The sequence below is a fragment of the Vespa mandarinia genome, chromosome 18, assembly GCF_050613455.1.
Source record: "Vespa mandarinia isolate Hongniang chromosome 18, ASM5061345v1, whole genome shotgun sequence".
NCBI lineage: Eukaryota > Metazoa > Arthropoda > Insecta > Hymenoptera > Vespidae > Vespa > Vespa mandarinia.
This window is the reverse complement of record NC_140827.1, coordinates 4,498,705-4,512,500: the sequence shown is the minus strand read 5'-3', so window position 1 is coordinate 4,512,500 and position 13,796 is coordinate 4,498,705. Positions and strand designations below refer to the sequence as shown.

Below are 13,796 nucleotides of genomic sequence, written 5' to 3'. Positions count from 1 at the left end.
AAGTTAATATCTCTCTCTTCTTGCTTCTTTCATCGGACTAAAGTCAGGCTAAAGATCAGTTTCAGACCGTCAAATCTTCCCATTCTTCTACTTGTCGTGGAGTTAATTCCACTCTGATACGAGTCAAGGTACTCAGAAGATCATACATTCTTGGCGTTAATGGATTCGCTTGCAAATCTATGTATTCCAACGCCGGTGCATGTTTAATTCTCTCAACATCGACGTCTGAAATATAATAGGAAAGTACTAAATATTGTTGTCTCTTGCTTTTATTATAATTTTTATAAATTCTCTCTCTCTCTCTCTTTCTCTCTCTCTCTCTCTCTCTCTCGCTCTCTACATAGTTCTCTAATAAGTATGTCAGTTCATTTACTAACCAAAGAATAATTTTTCTAGATTCTTCTTCTGTATCCTGAAGACTTACCGATGATGGAGTTATTATTGGCAAGAAGTCGTTTAAGCTGAGGTATCTGGCAGGTAACAGGTGGCAAAGCGATAAAAGTATTATGCGAAATGTTGAGTCTTTCCAATGCTTGTAGTTCAGCAAGTTCTTCCGGGAGTTTACTCATTTGATTGTGACTTAGATTGAGTTCTATAAAGAAATATTTATTAATGGAAATATTTATTAAAGTTTAAACACATTTATCATTGATACTAACCAGTGATAAGGGAAAATTTCACTGCAAATTTTGGTGGGATCTTTGTTATAACATTACCAGACAAATCGCATCTTTTCAATTCTGTATGTCTCATCAAATGATAAACCGCATCCGGTATTTGCATTAACTGGCATTCAGACAAATCTGAAATATAATTAAAAAGAAAAAATAACATATAAAATAAAATCGTGTATCCCTTGGAAAGAGTTAACAACCAAGCCGATGTGAGAGTCGGTATACACGCATAGAGATCTCATTGAAAATGAATTGACCGTCGAATTACGACTGCTTCACGCTTTCTCCTGCTCGATTTTCTTAACCCAAGTACGGAAGAGAGGTACCGTCTGGAATGATTACGAAATAAACGTATTCTAAGTGTAAAACGCATATATCAGTTGGTGCTACACGATTATATCTAAAGTTCTCTAACTGGACGATTGCCATATGGCATCGTTCGATGCACCTGTACAAAACTTGCAAATTTGTTATTTTTACACGATTCACTTGGAATTATATGTTATGAAAATCACAATCTGAGCATAATCTCAAATATTATCTTGATTCATTATAATTAAAGAATAATGTGGAAAAAAATGTAATTCGTACAATTTTCAAAAAGCGCGCCGCTCCAACGGTTGCTACGTGAAGTAAGTAACATATAAGTTTATAGTTCGATCAAAAGTACGGTAGACCACGGTTAGGCTTTAGTTTTTCGATCCCGAATGAAATGTAAAAGAGGTTAGTAGAAAAAGAAAAAAAGAAGAAGAAGGAGAAAAGAAAGAAAAAAAAAACGATAATAAATGTAAAAAAAGAATATTGAAAAGTGTAGGGAAAAGTAATTTCTTTCTCGTACCGAGATTTTCATTCTCCTGAGCTTCTTCACAACGTAATACTACCTTTGTCACAGCGTTCGCCATTTTGTTTTAGACCGAGCAACGGAAGCGATTCAACGAATAGTTCTCAAGTCCGCTCTCGTAGAATGCAATCGCGAGAAACATTTATTTTCGTTAAGATCTCTCGGAAATAAATTCACCCGATTCGTTCTATCGCTTGGCCTTGACAACAACCGTTTAGAAGATATCGTCAGTAGATCGAAATTGCGTTTATCGAAGTATACGTTCCGAAGGTAAATTATTTCTATTACAACGTTTACTATATTAATCCTTTTTCTCCGAACGAATCTATGAACGCGATTTCTTCTTTTTCCTTTGTTTGAATATAACAGTGAATTAAAGAAGAAGAGAAAATTCGTCAAATCAGAAATGATTTTTGTACGATAAAACGAGAAGATCCTACGTAGATACTACGTATATTTACAAAATTCTTCTTTGTTCTTTTACGTTTAAGCTTCGTCACGGAATTCGTATTATGGCGCCTTTTTGATTTTTGAATTTCCCGCAAATTCGTGTCACGTCGTTTGACTCTTCCCAAGAGACGATCGTTGAATTTGTTGCTTTTCAAAGTACATTTTGCAATGAAATATAGATAATAGGAAAGTGTCGTTCATTTAGATATAAAGAAACAAGTAAGTAAGAATTTCTTTATTATTATCGTATATTCGATGGTATCGTATAGATCGAGATTATATGTTATATTCGAAATAATAAGTATCATTGAATAGATTCTAAAAAAAAATATCAGTGGTCATCTAATACGATCAATCAGTTCATAAATAGAAACTTAAAAAAAGACTTTGAGAAGTCATTGAACGTTAGACACCTACGTAAAATAGATCGTGCGAAAACGTGATGGGATCGTCGCATTAGATCCGACACAACCAAACTTTTGTGTCCATACATGTATATACTTGTGCATTATATATATCTATATATATATACACACACACACACATATATATAGAGGGGGGTGGGGGGGGGGAGGAATAATTTTTTGTTATAAAATAAAGAAAGCATCGTGGCAGCAAGTTACCTTTTATGGTTACGTTTCTATAAGAGGAATACTACCCACGCGCGATATCCGTGTATTTCTCGTCGTTTTACGAATGCTTTGAATGGTTCCATTTTGAATTTATAAAATGAAAAATTTTCTTTACAAACAAAGTATATAGATGTATGAGAAAGAAGAGGGATGATGTTAAAAAGGTCAGATCGTCCGGCACGCGAAACGTTTGCGTGTCTCTGTCTCTCTTTCTCTAACACACCATTTACTATTCCTAGATCGACCTTTCGAACATAGATCCATAGATTCGATCGTAACTGCTCTTTGCAAAAGAGATCTATCTTGTCCTTCGAGAAGAAAATTACTGTCGCAGTGCATTAAAAAAGGAAAAAAGAGAGAGAGAGAGAGAACAAAGACCGGACGAAGGTGTTGTGTAATCATCGTTCTGATGTTTATCCTGTCTATTATCTATGCTGTGGTAGCGGCAACACGATTCCACCAACGAGCATTTCACTTTTTATTCCGTTCATCGTACGTGTTTTTCAAAGGCGCGTATTTTAAAAGACGCGCGAATTTTAGAAATAATTTGAAATTTTTAAATTTTCGGAAGGTCTCAATTTTTTTTATTATTATCATTATTATCATTATTATCATTATTATTTTGATAAATTCCGAAACAAAGAAAGCGATTTATTAAAAACAAATATTTGAAATTATTATCCTCGAAAGATTCGTCTTGATGTTATCATTATCAATATTATTATTATTATTATTATTATTATTATTATTATTATTATTATTATTATTATTATTGTAATTATAATTATAATAATAATTTTTACGATCATCGGAAACGATCGTTGTAGTTATATCGTTGAAATGCATGCATCGATGCTCTCTTGTTATGTTCTTTCTCTTCGCGGGAAAACTTTCGCCGGTAAAACCGTTTAGAAACTTTTCTTGTTATATGTAATCTAGCTGAACGCACATACAGCTACATATGTATATACATATATATATATATATATATATATATATATATATATATATATATATATGTAAGTGCGGTAAAACAGAAGAGAAAGATCAACATACACATATTTATTTTTTGCCTGAGAAAACTATTAACATTTTTATAACGCAGTTACAGATGGAAGGTTAAATTCTTGGTGCGTCGCAAGAAAAAGAATGATGCGTGGCGGATAAAGAGGGGAAAGGGGGAGGAAGAGAGGAAGTGTAGATCTTAGTTCGTCGTTTGCTACCAATGATACGGCATTGATCAGGGTTCCTGATCTATTCAGATTTACAGATAAGGTAAAGACAACACACACGCGCACACAGAAACGAACTTTACCTTTGTGTTTTCTTTCTTTCTTTTTTCTAAACAAAAAAGCAGGAAATGGAGTTATTGTACAGTTACATACTTATATATTTACTATAATTGATTTGAGTGCAACGTGCTTGATATTATACGCGCGCACACGCACACACACAAATGCATATAAAACTTTATATATACACATATATATGTATATATATATAATATATAAAAAAATTAATGTTCGATTGAAAAGATGCTTTTTACGAATGAAAAAATATTTAGGTTAAATTAAAAAATTTGATTTAAGGAAAAATAATAAGACATGTCCTATATATAAAGTTAATCGTGTTATCTTATCGATTCGTTCGATGATTCAAAAATAGATTTCTGTTAGAAAGCTTTATCTGTAAAAATTGTTTAATCGATCAAAATTCTTTTTTGAAAGGTGTATCAACGAGTCAGTGTGCAAGATGCGTTACAAATTATACAAATACTAGTTGGTAGTAATAACATGTAAATAGGTGCGTTTATAGTTCATGCTGATTATGATTAGACATGATGACTTTTTCGTATTTCTCTTTTTAACATACCTAAATTACAATTGTCCTGAGCTTCCTCGCATCGCGAAACTACCCTAATAATCGCTCGGCCCGCCAATTGAACGCAAACAGCCATGGCCACGTTCCTTTCTCCTTGCTCTTGAGGAATCTGTTGTACCTCTTCGGCATTATACGCTGGTGGTCTCATCTTCTTCCGGCTTTTTACGAAAACAAATCGGAAAGATATCCGCGTCGTCTTTATTTCTTTTATATATACATATACGTATACATATATATATATATATATATATATATATAGTATATATATATATATATATATGTATATTTGTATGTACGTGCGTGCGTGCGTATGTAATTTTTTCTCCTTTTTCTTTTTTACAATCACTCGGGAACGATTTATCCTTTAAAATAAAAATTAGCAGCACTAATAGTATCTTCACTATAGCGAAAAAGGTAGGGATTTTCCTCCTTTTATTTCTTCTTTTTCTTTCCTTTTTCTTAATTTCTTTGATCTTAAAGCATCAATTAGAATAGGAAAACAATATAGAAACAGGTATAAGACGATGAAAATTGGATATTAAATTGGTTGATTATTACAAATGATTATGTATCTATATCAAGAGGAAGAACTTTAAAAGGCACTTGGTACGATCTAACAACACAATTTTCTCTTTATTTCTCTTGTTGACGAAAAAAGATCTATACGATTTTCAATTTGCGATATGAAACGAACTTAATCCGTCCGATGTAAACGCTGACTTGCACTAACGTGCGTGAAAGCATACGGTGCTATTTAAGCCTTCTCTAACTCTTCTCCCACCCAAGGATGCATTTTGAATCAGCTGACTACTACTACTTTGTTCGGGTCCTCTCTCTCTTCCTCTTTCTTTGTTTGAAAACAGCTGTAGGGAGTACGACGTACGTAGATTCGGAACGAGACTTGAACGATGCAACCTGTCAAAAGCGGTGTCAGCTTTTCTACGAATACATGTTGCTTTTTTTTCTTTTCTTTTCCAAGGTCACCATTCAGAGGATAAAGCTCGGTGATCTTTCCTTTGTGCGAACTCTTTTTCTGCGAAATAAAAACGTTTGTAAAAGATACCATTTTTTGTTTTCTTTTTTTTCTTTTTTCTTTTTTCTTTTTTTCTTTTTTTCTTTTCCACCCATTAGATACAAGTGGTATATCGTTGATAACTTTTGATTAGTCTGAACGATTTAATTGTACGTTCGTTCGTTCAAAGAAATCAATGGAAATGCAGAATTGGTTTGCTTCGATGGACTTAGTTGTGCGTTTAATTTTGTTTTTATTGGAATTAGAAGGACAGTTCATTCGTAACGATAGTTCATGCCAATATAGAGATAGTAGATTCGGCAAACTGCCCAAATAAATCGTTTCGAAACTCTATCGCAAAAGGAAATTTGCTAAGGTAATAAAAAAAATAAAATCGACTTTAAGAAGAATTATTCGAAATTCGTAAGGAATGCTTAAAATATAGATTTCTCGCTTTAGCAGTATTGAGTTCTCGTAAACTAATGCAATATTTTACCATAAAAAAAATATTTTTGCGAAATCAGGTTTGAATTATTAAAAGAAAAAGAAAGAAATTTGTTTATAGGCAGAATGTATTTCTTGGAAATTTTCTAATCTATTTCAAAAATTTCTCGTTCCTTCGCACTAATTCACAAATAATTTCACCTCATTTATTTTTTTCTTCTCTATCTATCGAGCTAGTAATAATTTTTTGTTGTTGTTGTTGTTGTTGTTGCTGCCGCTGTAGCGAGAAGAAGAAAAAGAGTAATTGTACCCTTCATTCATCTCAGTGAATCTCAGTACCCAAGAGGGATAAAATGTTTATATGACTTTACGGTATGTTTGGCCGACAGCCAGAGGATACTGCGCGTAGCATTTCATGTACGAGAATAGAATCTCACCGGGCAAAATCCCCCATGACTTTTCTCTCCTCGTCTTCATTTTGGCTTTCATTTGGACGATCGTGATAAAAGCTTCAGACGAATCCGGTCGATACTTGTATATTACTACACGTTCAACAAAATATTTTTTCCTTTTCTATTGCTACTATTATTTATATTATGAGCCGGGCGCGCACATTTTAACAAATATCTCAGAAATTCTTCCTATATATATATATATATATATATATGCGCGTTTTATCGATTTACAACAAAGATTCATTCCTTCGGAAGAAATGGTTCAAGATAATTATTATCAATTTTTCTTTCTTTTTTGTAATAAAATTAATTAGAGAAAAGTAACCATTGCGTGCTTTTACATTCCTTTGTTACTTCTATTATTGAAATTGAATTTTTCTCTTGGACGCACTTGGGCAAGATCCGGGAAATCTTTGTAAGAAAACTGTTTGTTTGCCAAGTTGAGAACGTTGGCCCTATTTAAGTATAAGCTTTGACGTCGATTCTTTGTGCGCTTCGTTCTCTACTGCGTCTTTCTGCGTTTTACGTATTTTTTTCTGTTTACCATGAACTTTCGTTTGGTACAACCAACGTATTCGAACTCGTACATTCCAACAACAACAGGAATAATAATAATAATAATAATAATAATAATAATAATAATAATAATAATAATAATAATAATAATAATAATAATAATAATAATAATAATAATAATTAGAAAGGATTTCCATTTTATAAACATCTTTGCAGGCATATAACGTATATATATATATAGACGTTTTTTAAAATTGTATTGGGAAGAAGAGCTGTGTTATTTATACAACGGATATATTTATCTTATACCTTAACAAGACGTTTTTTAAACATTTGCTACAATTGCAAAACGAACATTGACAAACGTACACATCCTGAATGGATGGATCTCTATCGATATTATTTGTTTTATGTATTACTAAATATACTACTGATATTAATCGAAAATCAGTCGGGATTCATATATATTTTTCGTTGCATTATACGAATAATACTAAAAGTTGTTAGGCCAAAGTTAATGCGTTACGATAAGATTAATTTTTTGATTGTGAAATAGAATATTTATAAGTTTATATCACGAATATTTAAAGAAATATGAAAAAATTCAGAAAAATACATGGAGACATTAGAAAATACATCGATGCACGTTCCATTACATTTCGTTCCTTTAATCAATATTTCATTGCATCACACATGTAAAAGACATTATTCTATTCTAGTTATACTCCATTGATAAATTACATACGCTTACGCAGACGCACACGCAGACGCACACACAGAGACATGTATGGCTATGTAGCGAAACATATCTTGTACTCGGTTTTCTACAAATATACAATTTATTATAAATATAAGTCTTAGCATTTGGTGTTTACTAGGAGATTTCAATCATTTATCACAACTAGATATTTTTGAGTATTATAACTTCACAATCAGAGAGTAATATTTATACGGATAAATATGTTCACGCGTGTAATAATTTTTGATCAAGCCAATATCTCGAGTCTAAAATAAAAATATCCTATATCAGAGTATTATTATAAATTCACTAATTGACTAATGTAGAATATTCGAGGATCTGGAAATATATGAACATTTCTCTCTCTCTCTCTCTCTCTCTCTCTCTCTCTCTCTCTCTCTCTCTCTCTCTCTCTCTCATTCAATTTTCGTTTCTAGCTTTCTCTAATGCCTCTTGCGCGTGTTGCAAGCCAGCACAATAATGAAGAAGTAAGACACTCAAGGCCTGCACCCGTAAATCGCTCTGTGCAATTAATTTTATACTATCGTTCTCTCCGCTTTGAGATAACTCTAATCTTGAGGTAGTTTCAGCATCCAGGGCAGTTTTTAGTTTTCCTATCTGTGATAAAGTAAAAAACATATATACACAGAGACAAAATTGTACGGTGGAGAAATTAGAAATTACCATGTCATTGATCTTCTCGACACGTTCCAATGGCTCGAAATACTTGTATAAGAATTTTCCAGTATCTTTGGCTCTAGACATAAGACCATCGTCCAAATCTCCTGCGACAAGTGGAGCTGCCACGCTTGGTTCAGCACCTTCCAAAAGTTCAGGACTTATACCCAAACCTCCAACCAATGAACTCTAGACGTTTCAATGATTTAATAAGACTGATTAAATATATTAAAGGTCATCGGAGCTGTCTTGACCCTAAGAGCACGATTTATTAAAAAATATATTATAGAAATAGAATTGTAGAAGCACGATGAAAAATAAATTCAGCCAATATTGCATTTACCTGATCTAAGGTAGATCTGTGTATGCCCTTTTGATATTTATAGTTAATTATAATGAAAACATTTCTTTCACATCTTAATACACTTCCATATTATAATGAATAGGTGTTAAGAACAAGTGTTAAATAATGTCTAAAGTATACAACAAATGCATGCAGGCATATAATATTATTAAAGTGTAAATGGCCAATAATATTTGTTACGCTTAATTTTGTTTAATAATACGACAGGAAGGTTAATGGAAGGAGAATATAAAGTACAAGGGATGTGGAAGGGGAGAGGGGGATGGAAGGATTAAGGGGTGCGAAGATGCATCTACCATAACGAAAATGTTTCAGTAGCAAAGCTATATTTGCGATTAGAACAAAATGTGCAATACTATTTGTGTTAGAAAAAGCAAACTCCTTCATTTTAAGCAGAGTACATGTGTGTCAATAATGTCTACCTTGCGGGATGCACAGGGACTTGGGGGAAGACTTCTAGATGCCAGACCGATACCGGAAGTTGGTGGAGCCAGACAACTGGTACTTCCAGCCTTCTTGAGGCCCAAGAGTGTGTTAGCTATACTAGCCTTCATGGCCATCATACTTGCACCCTGATTAATTGACGAATGGATTTGAATTTTTTTTAACACCTTTAGAGACCGTGATTGAGAAGTATCCGTAAAGTAAAAAAGTTGATATCATAAGCTTCTTATAGACATTTTGTCTATAGTCCGTTCGACTTTTTTTTATAACTCTACAGGCAACGACGAAACTATAATTACTATGGCTTAAAATTTGATGGTATCGATCAATAGGCAAGGTCAAGGTGCAAATGCCTACAAAAAACCGTCATCACCCCGAGTGCAAAGACTCCTTTTTATTGCCAACATAGTGCATAGAGTAACGCTTAACAATTATTCTTTTTATGTACATAAAATCGAAATTGGACTATTGTTATTATTACAAGTCCACTTATTACCCCTTATTGAGATAGTAAAAAGTTAAGGACAAAAGTATTGAAATAAATGAAAATATATCGGGGCTCGATGCATATAAAGCAGCATGTTTCTTTTCTTCCCTTTATCTTTTTTCTTTTTTTTTTTTTTTCTTTTTCATGAGGTCATCACATCAATATTCAATGTTTAGTTCACCAAAGTTGTATGAATATCGACAATATTAAAAAATTGCCAATATTATCATTTTCAATGTTAATGAGATTTATTGTTATGCCTTGAGTACCTGAACATTATCTTCACAACCGGTAAGAGATATCTCCGGACTAGACTCGCCGACAATAGCGATGGGCTCTATTTCATCGGCTTCTAATGCCAGGGTGGCTAATGTGGTTTCCGAACCACATATCCCTGATGCTTGACAACGAACCTCACATTTTTTATGACATACCATACCGCAGTCCCTGCATTGTATCGCATCCTTTAACCAAATCTAAATGAAAAAGTAAAGGAAGAAGGAGCGTATTGCAACTAAGTGTGTATCGTAAATAAAGTAATCTGTTCCAAGTCGAACTTGAGCGATAATTAAGAGTAACCATTTAATACCTTTTTCGTGCAAAAATCGCAGTGAGTCGCTCTGTGGAAGTGCGTCCTAATGAAATCATGCACTTTCCTTTCAGCTACCTCTTCACTCTGAATCGGCTGAGCTCTAATAATAGCTTCTACATTATCCTTTTTTACAGATTCGCTCGTGATATGGCTATTTGGCACACTGCTTTCCCACATATACGACATTAAAATGTCCCCGAAGCATAGAGTAGGATCAAAACCAGAGTACCCTTGTAATTTATTACTGGACGTTGCTAAAGAAGCTTAAAAGAAAAAGTTCGATTACTTCAATATGATGTCGTAATATAACGTAAGGTAAGGTATGCACAATCATCATATTACGTACCACTTTCCGGTGGCAACAGTGGATGACATTTAAGATAATGTCCTGTCGACGACTTAGCACACTGCGCCACGATCAATTTTATAGGGGCATTAATGTATCCTAATAATTTAGGAGTATATTCGTTAGATTTAACGCGGCCCCATACACCTATATTTAAATAATGCTGTTCCGAGTCTATCTGGAAATTTCTAGTTTCCTCGAAAGTGATCAAAGAGGCATATCCCTTTTCCTTCGTGGTGTAATACAAATCAGACAAATTAGTGACATTATTATCGTCGATAAGGCAAAACTGAATGTTGCCGGATGTTGTCGATTGACTCGAAGCCGTTGAAATTCTTCTCGATGGTGTTTCAGGCATTTGTTGAGTTGTTTCTTCGGAAATATGCGTGCTACTACTCCTTCTTCTTCTGAACAATCTACTAGAAAATTCAGACCTATCTATTACACTCTCGCCGTCCGTATCTTTTGGTTCTAAGAATTTCATTGGACCTTCGAGTTTCACTTTACTGATATCATCGATCGTACCATCTCCTTTTATCCCTAACGCATCAGTTCTCCTTTCTGAAATTTTTTCCATTCCAGACTTTATCTCACTGTCAGATTTAATAATACAAGCTTGTTTCTCCGTATCTACTTTGAGATATTTCCTTTCGACTCTAATAATGAAACGTCTCTGTACAGCACTTTTAACAAGTTTTGCGACTTGATTCATATTGTTTACCTTTTTACCATCGACGGCTATTAAAATGTCACCTTTTCTCATCTCGGCTATGGCAGCCGGACTTGCAGATACTATAGTTTCAACGAGTACGCATACTTGACCAATTTCAGGAACAAGCTCTTGTTTAAATACTACACCAAGCTGCTGCGAACTAGTTTTACTAATAATTAAATCTAATATCATGTACGTTACTCCATTATATTGCGTTAAATGTACCCAAGGCGTTGAGTCTATGCTCATCGTACAATGCACCTCTATTTGAGAGACGTCTTCTGCATTAACCATGTTAGGTCCAACGTTTAATCGACTAACTTCTAACAACGTAACTTCCAAGCATCCTGGATTGATCTGCACACCGGCAACCTATACAACAAATATTTCCTTTTATCTCTTTGTTTCTTTTTTTTTTTAATTGGCAATAGGAGTAAAAGAAAGAAAGAAAGAAAGAAAGAAATTATAGCTTACTTCTGATAGGTCGATAACTTCATCGTTTAATCTGCGAAAGAAAGGTTTATAACGCATCTTGTATCGTGGTAACGTATGTTTTCGACGTACGGCCCTTCTTATTTGTCCAGTAATTAATGATATTATTTGTGGTTGCAATTGGCGACCTTGGAATTGGGATTGCACTTCCAATTCCAAAATGGGATCTGAATAGAAGCTTAAAGACCAATGCGTATATGGTACGCGCGTGAATTGCAATCTTGCTCGACCAGTAACACGTTTCACTAGGAGAAGCCATAATAAATGTTACCGTTACTGATATAATCGATATGGTTGCATACCTTGTAAAGCCATGTACGCCGTTTTTCCCAACAACATTTTAACGTCTATTGACATTTGAAAATTTCCTGAATAATGTAAATCGAGGGACAAATCCAATGATTCCAATAATCCAGTATCAGCGTCTATCTTAGAATCGGCTACTTCCAAGCCCTTTATCGTTGGAAATTGTGTGCCCAGATTCAAATCTCTTAACTGAAAGCAAACAAGCAAGCAAGAATGATCTCTCTCTCTCTCTCTCTCTCTCTCTCTCTCTCTCTCTCTCTCTCTCTCTTGTACGATAAAGAATTTCTAATCGTAAATCAATTTACCTTTACGCTATCAAGTAGTTTTCCAGTAGTCGATTGCGTTAAGAGCTCTTTGAATTCATTGTTCAATTTTCTATAGAGCCAAAGACGAACGCGTTCTGCGTCTCGCAATTCGTTGAAAAGAAATTGCAAAGTAAGATTTATTGCTAAATTTTCATTTCCTTGATAAATACTTTGTCGAACGATATTGCTATTAAGATTCGTTTTTTCATCTTGCATTTTATCAAGTAATTCCTGAGGTAACTGAGCTTGTCCATGTTTCATTGTCTTTTCTGGTGTCTTTGCCAAAGGTCCTGTTTCCAGATATCTCTTGAAGAAGTAAAACTCCAGTATAAGCGTACATATTATACCGCAGACAAACGTTATTGTAGCTACAAAAAGAGTTTGGAAAAAGTCCATATTAAGATTCCAATTATTGGAATCGCTCTCTCTCTCTCTCTCTCTCTCTCTCTCTCTGTGTATATGTATGTGATGAAATTAGAAAATCTCTTGAAATAATCTCTAAAGAAGGCACTTTATAATCGTACGACAGAGAAATGAATATTTGTATTAATATATCAAGAAAAAAAGGAGAATAGAGAAGTAAGCAAAGTATTAATCAGTCTCAAAAGAAATTCTCCTAAAATTTCCTTATATATATATGTGTATGTATATAATTTTAGGAACTCGTGACGATTTAAAAATTCATGTCTATTTTATGATAATTCATAGATAGAACTAATTCCACAATGGTGATTCATCCTTCTCCCTTCTTCACGGATGATAATTATTCGAAGCACTTTCACACCTGCCACTTGGTTCGACGTTACGATGTATTTCATTAAAATGTCGTCGTAGAACATGACGAATGTAAGAGAAGATTCGAGGATTTAGGTAAAAACCAATGTATCTTATAAGCCGCCATTAATAATATCACTGGGAAAAAAAGATTTGATGTCAAACACTACGTCGAAAGTTCTCTATCGATTTCGACAGCCATGTTAGTTTCATCCCCAATTGTCATTTTGACAGTTGCCTGCCTTCGGCGAATTCAAACGAAGGAAAAAATATTTACAAAAGAATACTTTTAATATTTCGACCGAATTTAATTATACCTCTTTTCAATCTTTCATATCGAAATTTGGATGAACCATTTATTACGAATAATACATTTATTTAACGCTTTGTAATCGTTTCAGTTTTATTACTGATCGCATATGTTTAAACGCGGTATCATCGACAGCTTTTACGCGTCTGTTCTAATCCAGACGTTCGGAAAATCACACAATTTATACTCGGTTGGTATGAATTCACACATATTTATTTGAAACATTATGCTCTACTTTTTTTTCAGACGTCTGTCTTTAGTTCTTTCTTTTTTTTCCCCCAGAGGGAGTCACCTTCTTATTGCTATCTATTTAATACTTATCGGAAGATAAAACAGAATTCT

General features: G+C 33.8%; 2 protein-coding genes and 1 long non-coding RNA gene across 8 annotated transcripts in view; 1 reads left to right on the top strand and 2 right to left on the bottom strand.

Annotated features, from left to right (window-relative positions):
* The window catches only part of Sclp (leucine rich repeat containing protein 20 sclp), an 8,300-nt gene extending 3,076 nt beyond the window's left edge, over positions 1–5,224 (bottom strand). The window contains exons 1-5 of one of the 3 annotated variants that reach the window (XM_085662547.1): positions 4,775–5,224; positions 4,470–4,636; positions 660–803; positions 425–592; positions 1–225 (exon numbers count right to left, since the gene is read on the bottom strand). The exon at positions 1–225 is cut by the window's left edge and continues 3,076 nt beyond it. In XM_085662547.1, the coding sequence (XP_085518673.1) occupies positions 62–225; positions 425–592; positions 660–803; positions 4,470–4,626 (633 nt within the window). In that variant the 5' untranslated portion in view covers positions 4,627–4,636; positions 4,775–5,224 and the 3' untranslated portion in view covers positions 1–61. Of the gene's footprint in view, positions 226–424; positions 593–659; positions 804–1,512; positions 1,641–4,469; positions 4,734–4,774 lie in introns of those variants that run through there. The other 2 variants (XM_085662546.1, XM_035874464.2) reach the window with 2 other exon arrangements.
* The window catches only part of LOC118445270 (uncharacterized), a 30,003-nt gene continuing 17,009 nt past the window's right edge, over positions 803–13,796 (top strand). Inside the window, exons 1-5 of one of the 3 annotated variants that reach the window (XR_014983264.1) lie at positions 803–1,397; positions 1,587–1,785; positions 2,007–2,184; positions 3,703–3,872; positions 10,344–10,524. This is a non-coding gene — a long non-coding RNA (uncharacterized LOC118445270). Of the gene's footprint in view, positions 1,398–1,586; positions 2,185–3,702; positions 3,873–10,343; positions 10,525–13,796 lie in introns of all 3 variants that reach the window. The other 2 variants (XR_014983266.1, XR_014983265.1) reach the window with 2 other exon arrangements.
* On the bottom strand, positions 7,169–13,562 carry Pdzd8 (PDZ domain containing 8). 2 transcript variants are annotated; one of them, XM_085662534.1, is made up of 9 exons: positions 12,371–13,562; positions 12,062–12,254; positions 11,742–12,004; positions 10,556–11,639; positions 10,207–10,472; positions 9,887–10,093; positions 9,109–9,258; positions 8,329–8,511; positions 7,171–8,262 (listed from the first exon to the last, which is right to left on the bottom strand). In XM_085662534.1, exons 1-9 carry the CDS (start codon positions 12,764–12,766, stop codon positions 8,065–8,067), a joined length of 2,940 nt encoding a protein of 979 aa, XP_085518660.1. In that variant the 5' UTR covers positions 12,767–13,562; the 3' UTR covers positions 7,171–8,064. The 2 variants fall into 2 exon arrangements, with proteins under 2 accessions (XP_085518661.1, XP_085518660.1); XM_085662535.1 differs by lacking the exon at positions 9,109–9,258 and having other exon boundaries at positions 7,169–8,262.

Excerpts from the sequence above, each read along its gene's own strand:
- Pdzd8 (XM_085662534.1), bottom strand. The coding sequence starts at position 12,766 with ATGGACTTTTTCCAAACTCTTTTTGTAGCTACAATAACGTTTGTCTGC. Across the intron at positions 11,640-11,741 it reads AAGTTATCGACCTATCAGAA|GTTGCCGGTGTGCAGATCAA; the intron begins GTAAGCTATAAT and ends TTTGTTGTATAG. Across the intron at positions 8,512-9,108 it reads GTCCCTGTGCATCCCGCAAG|AGTTCATTGGTTGGAGGTTT; the intron begins GTAGACATTATT and ends TGAAACGTCTAG.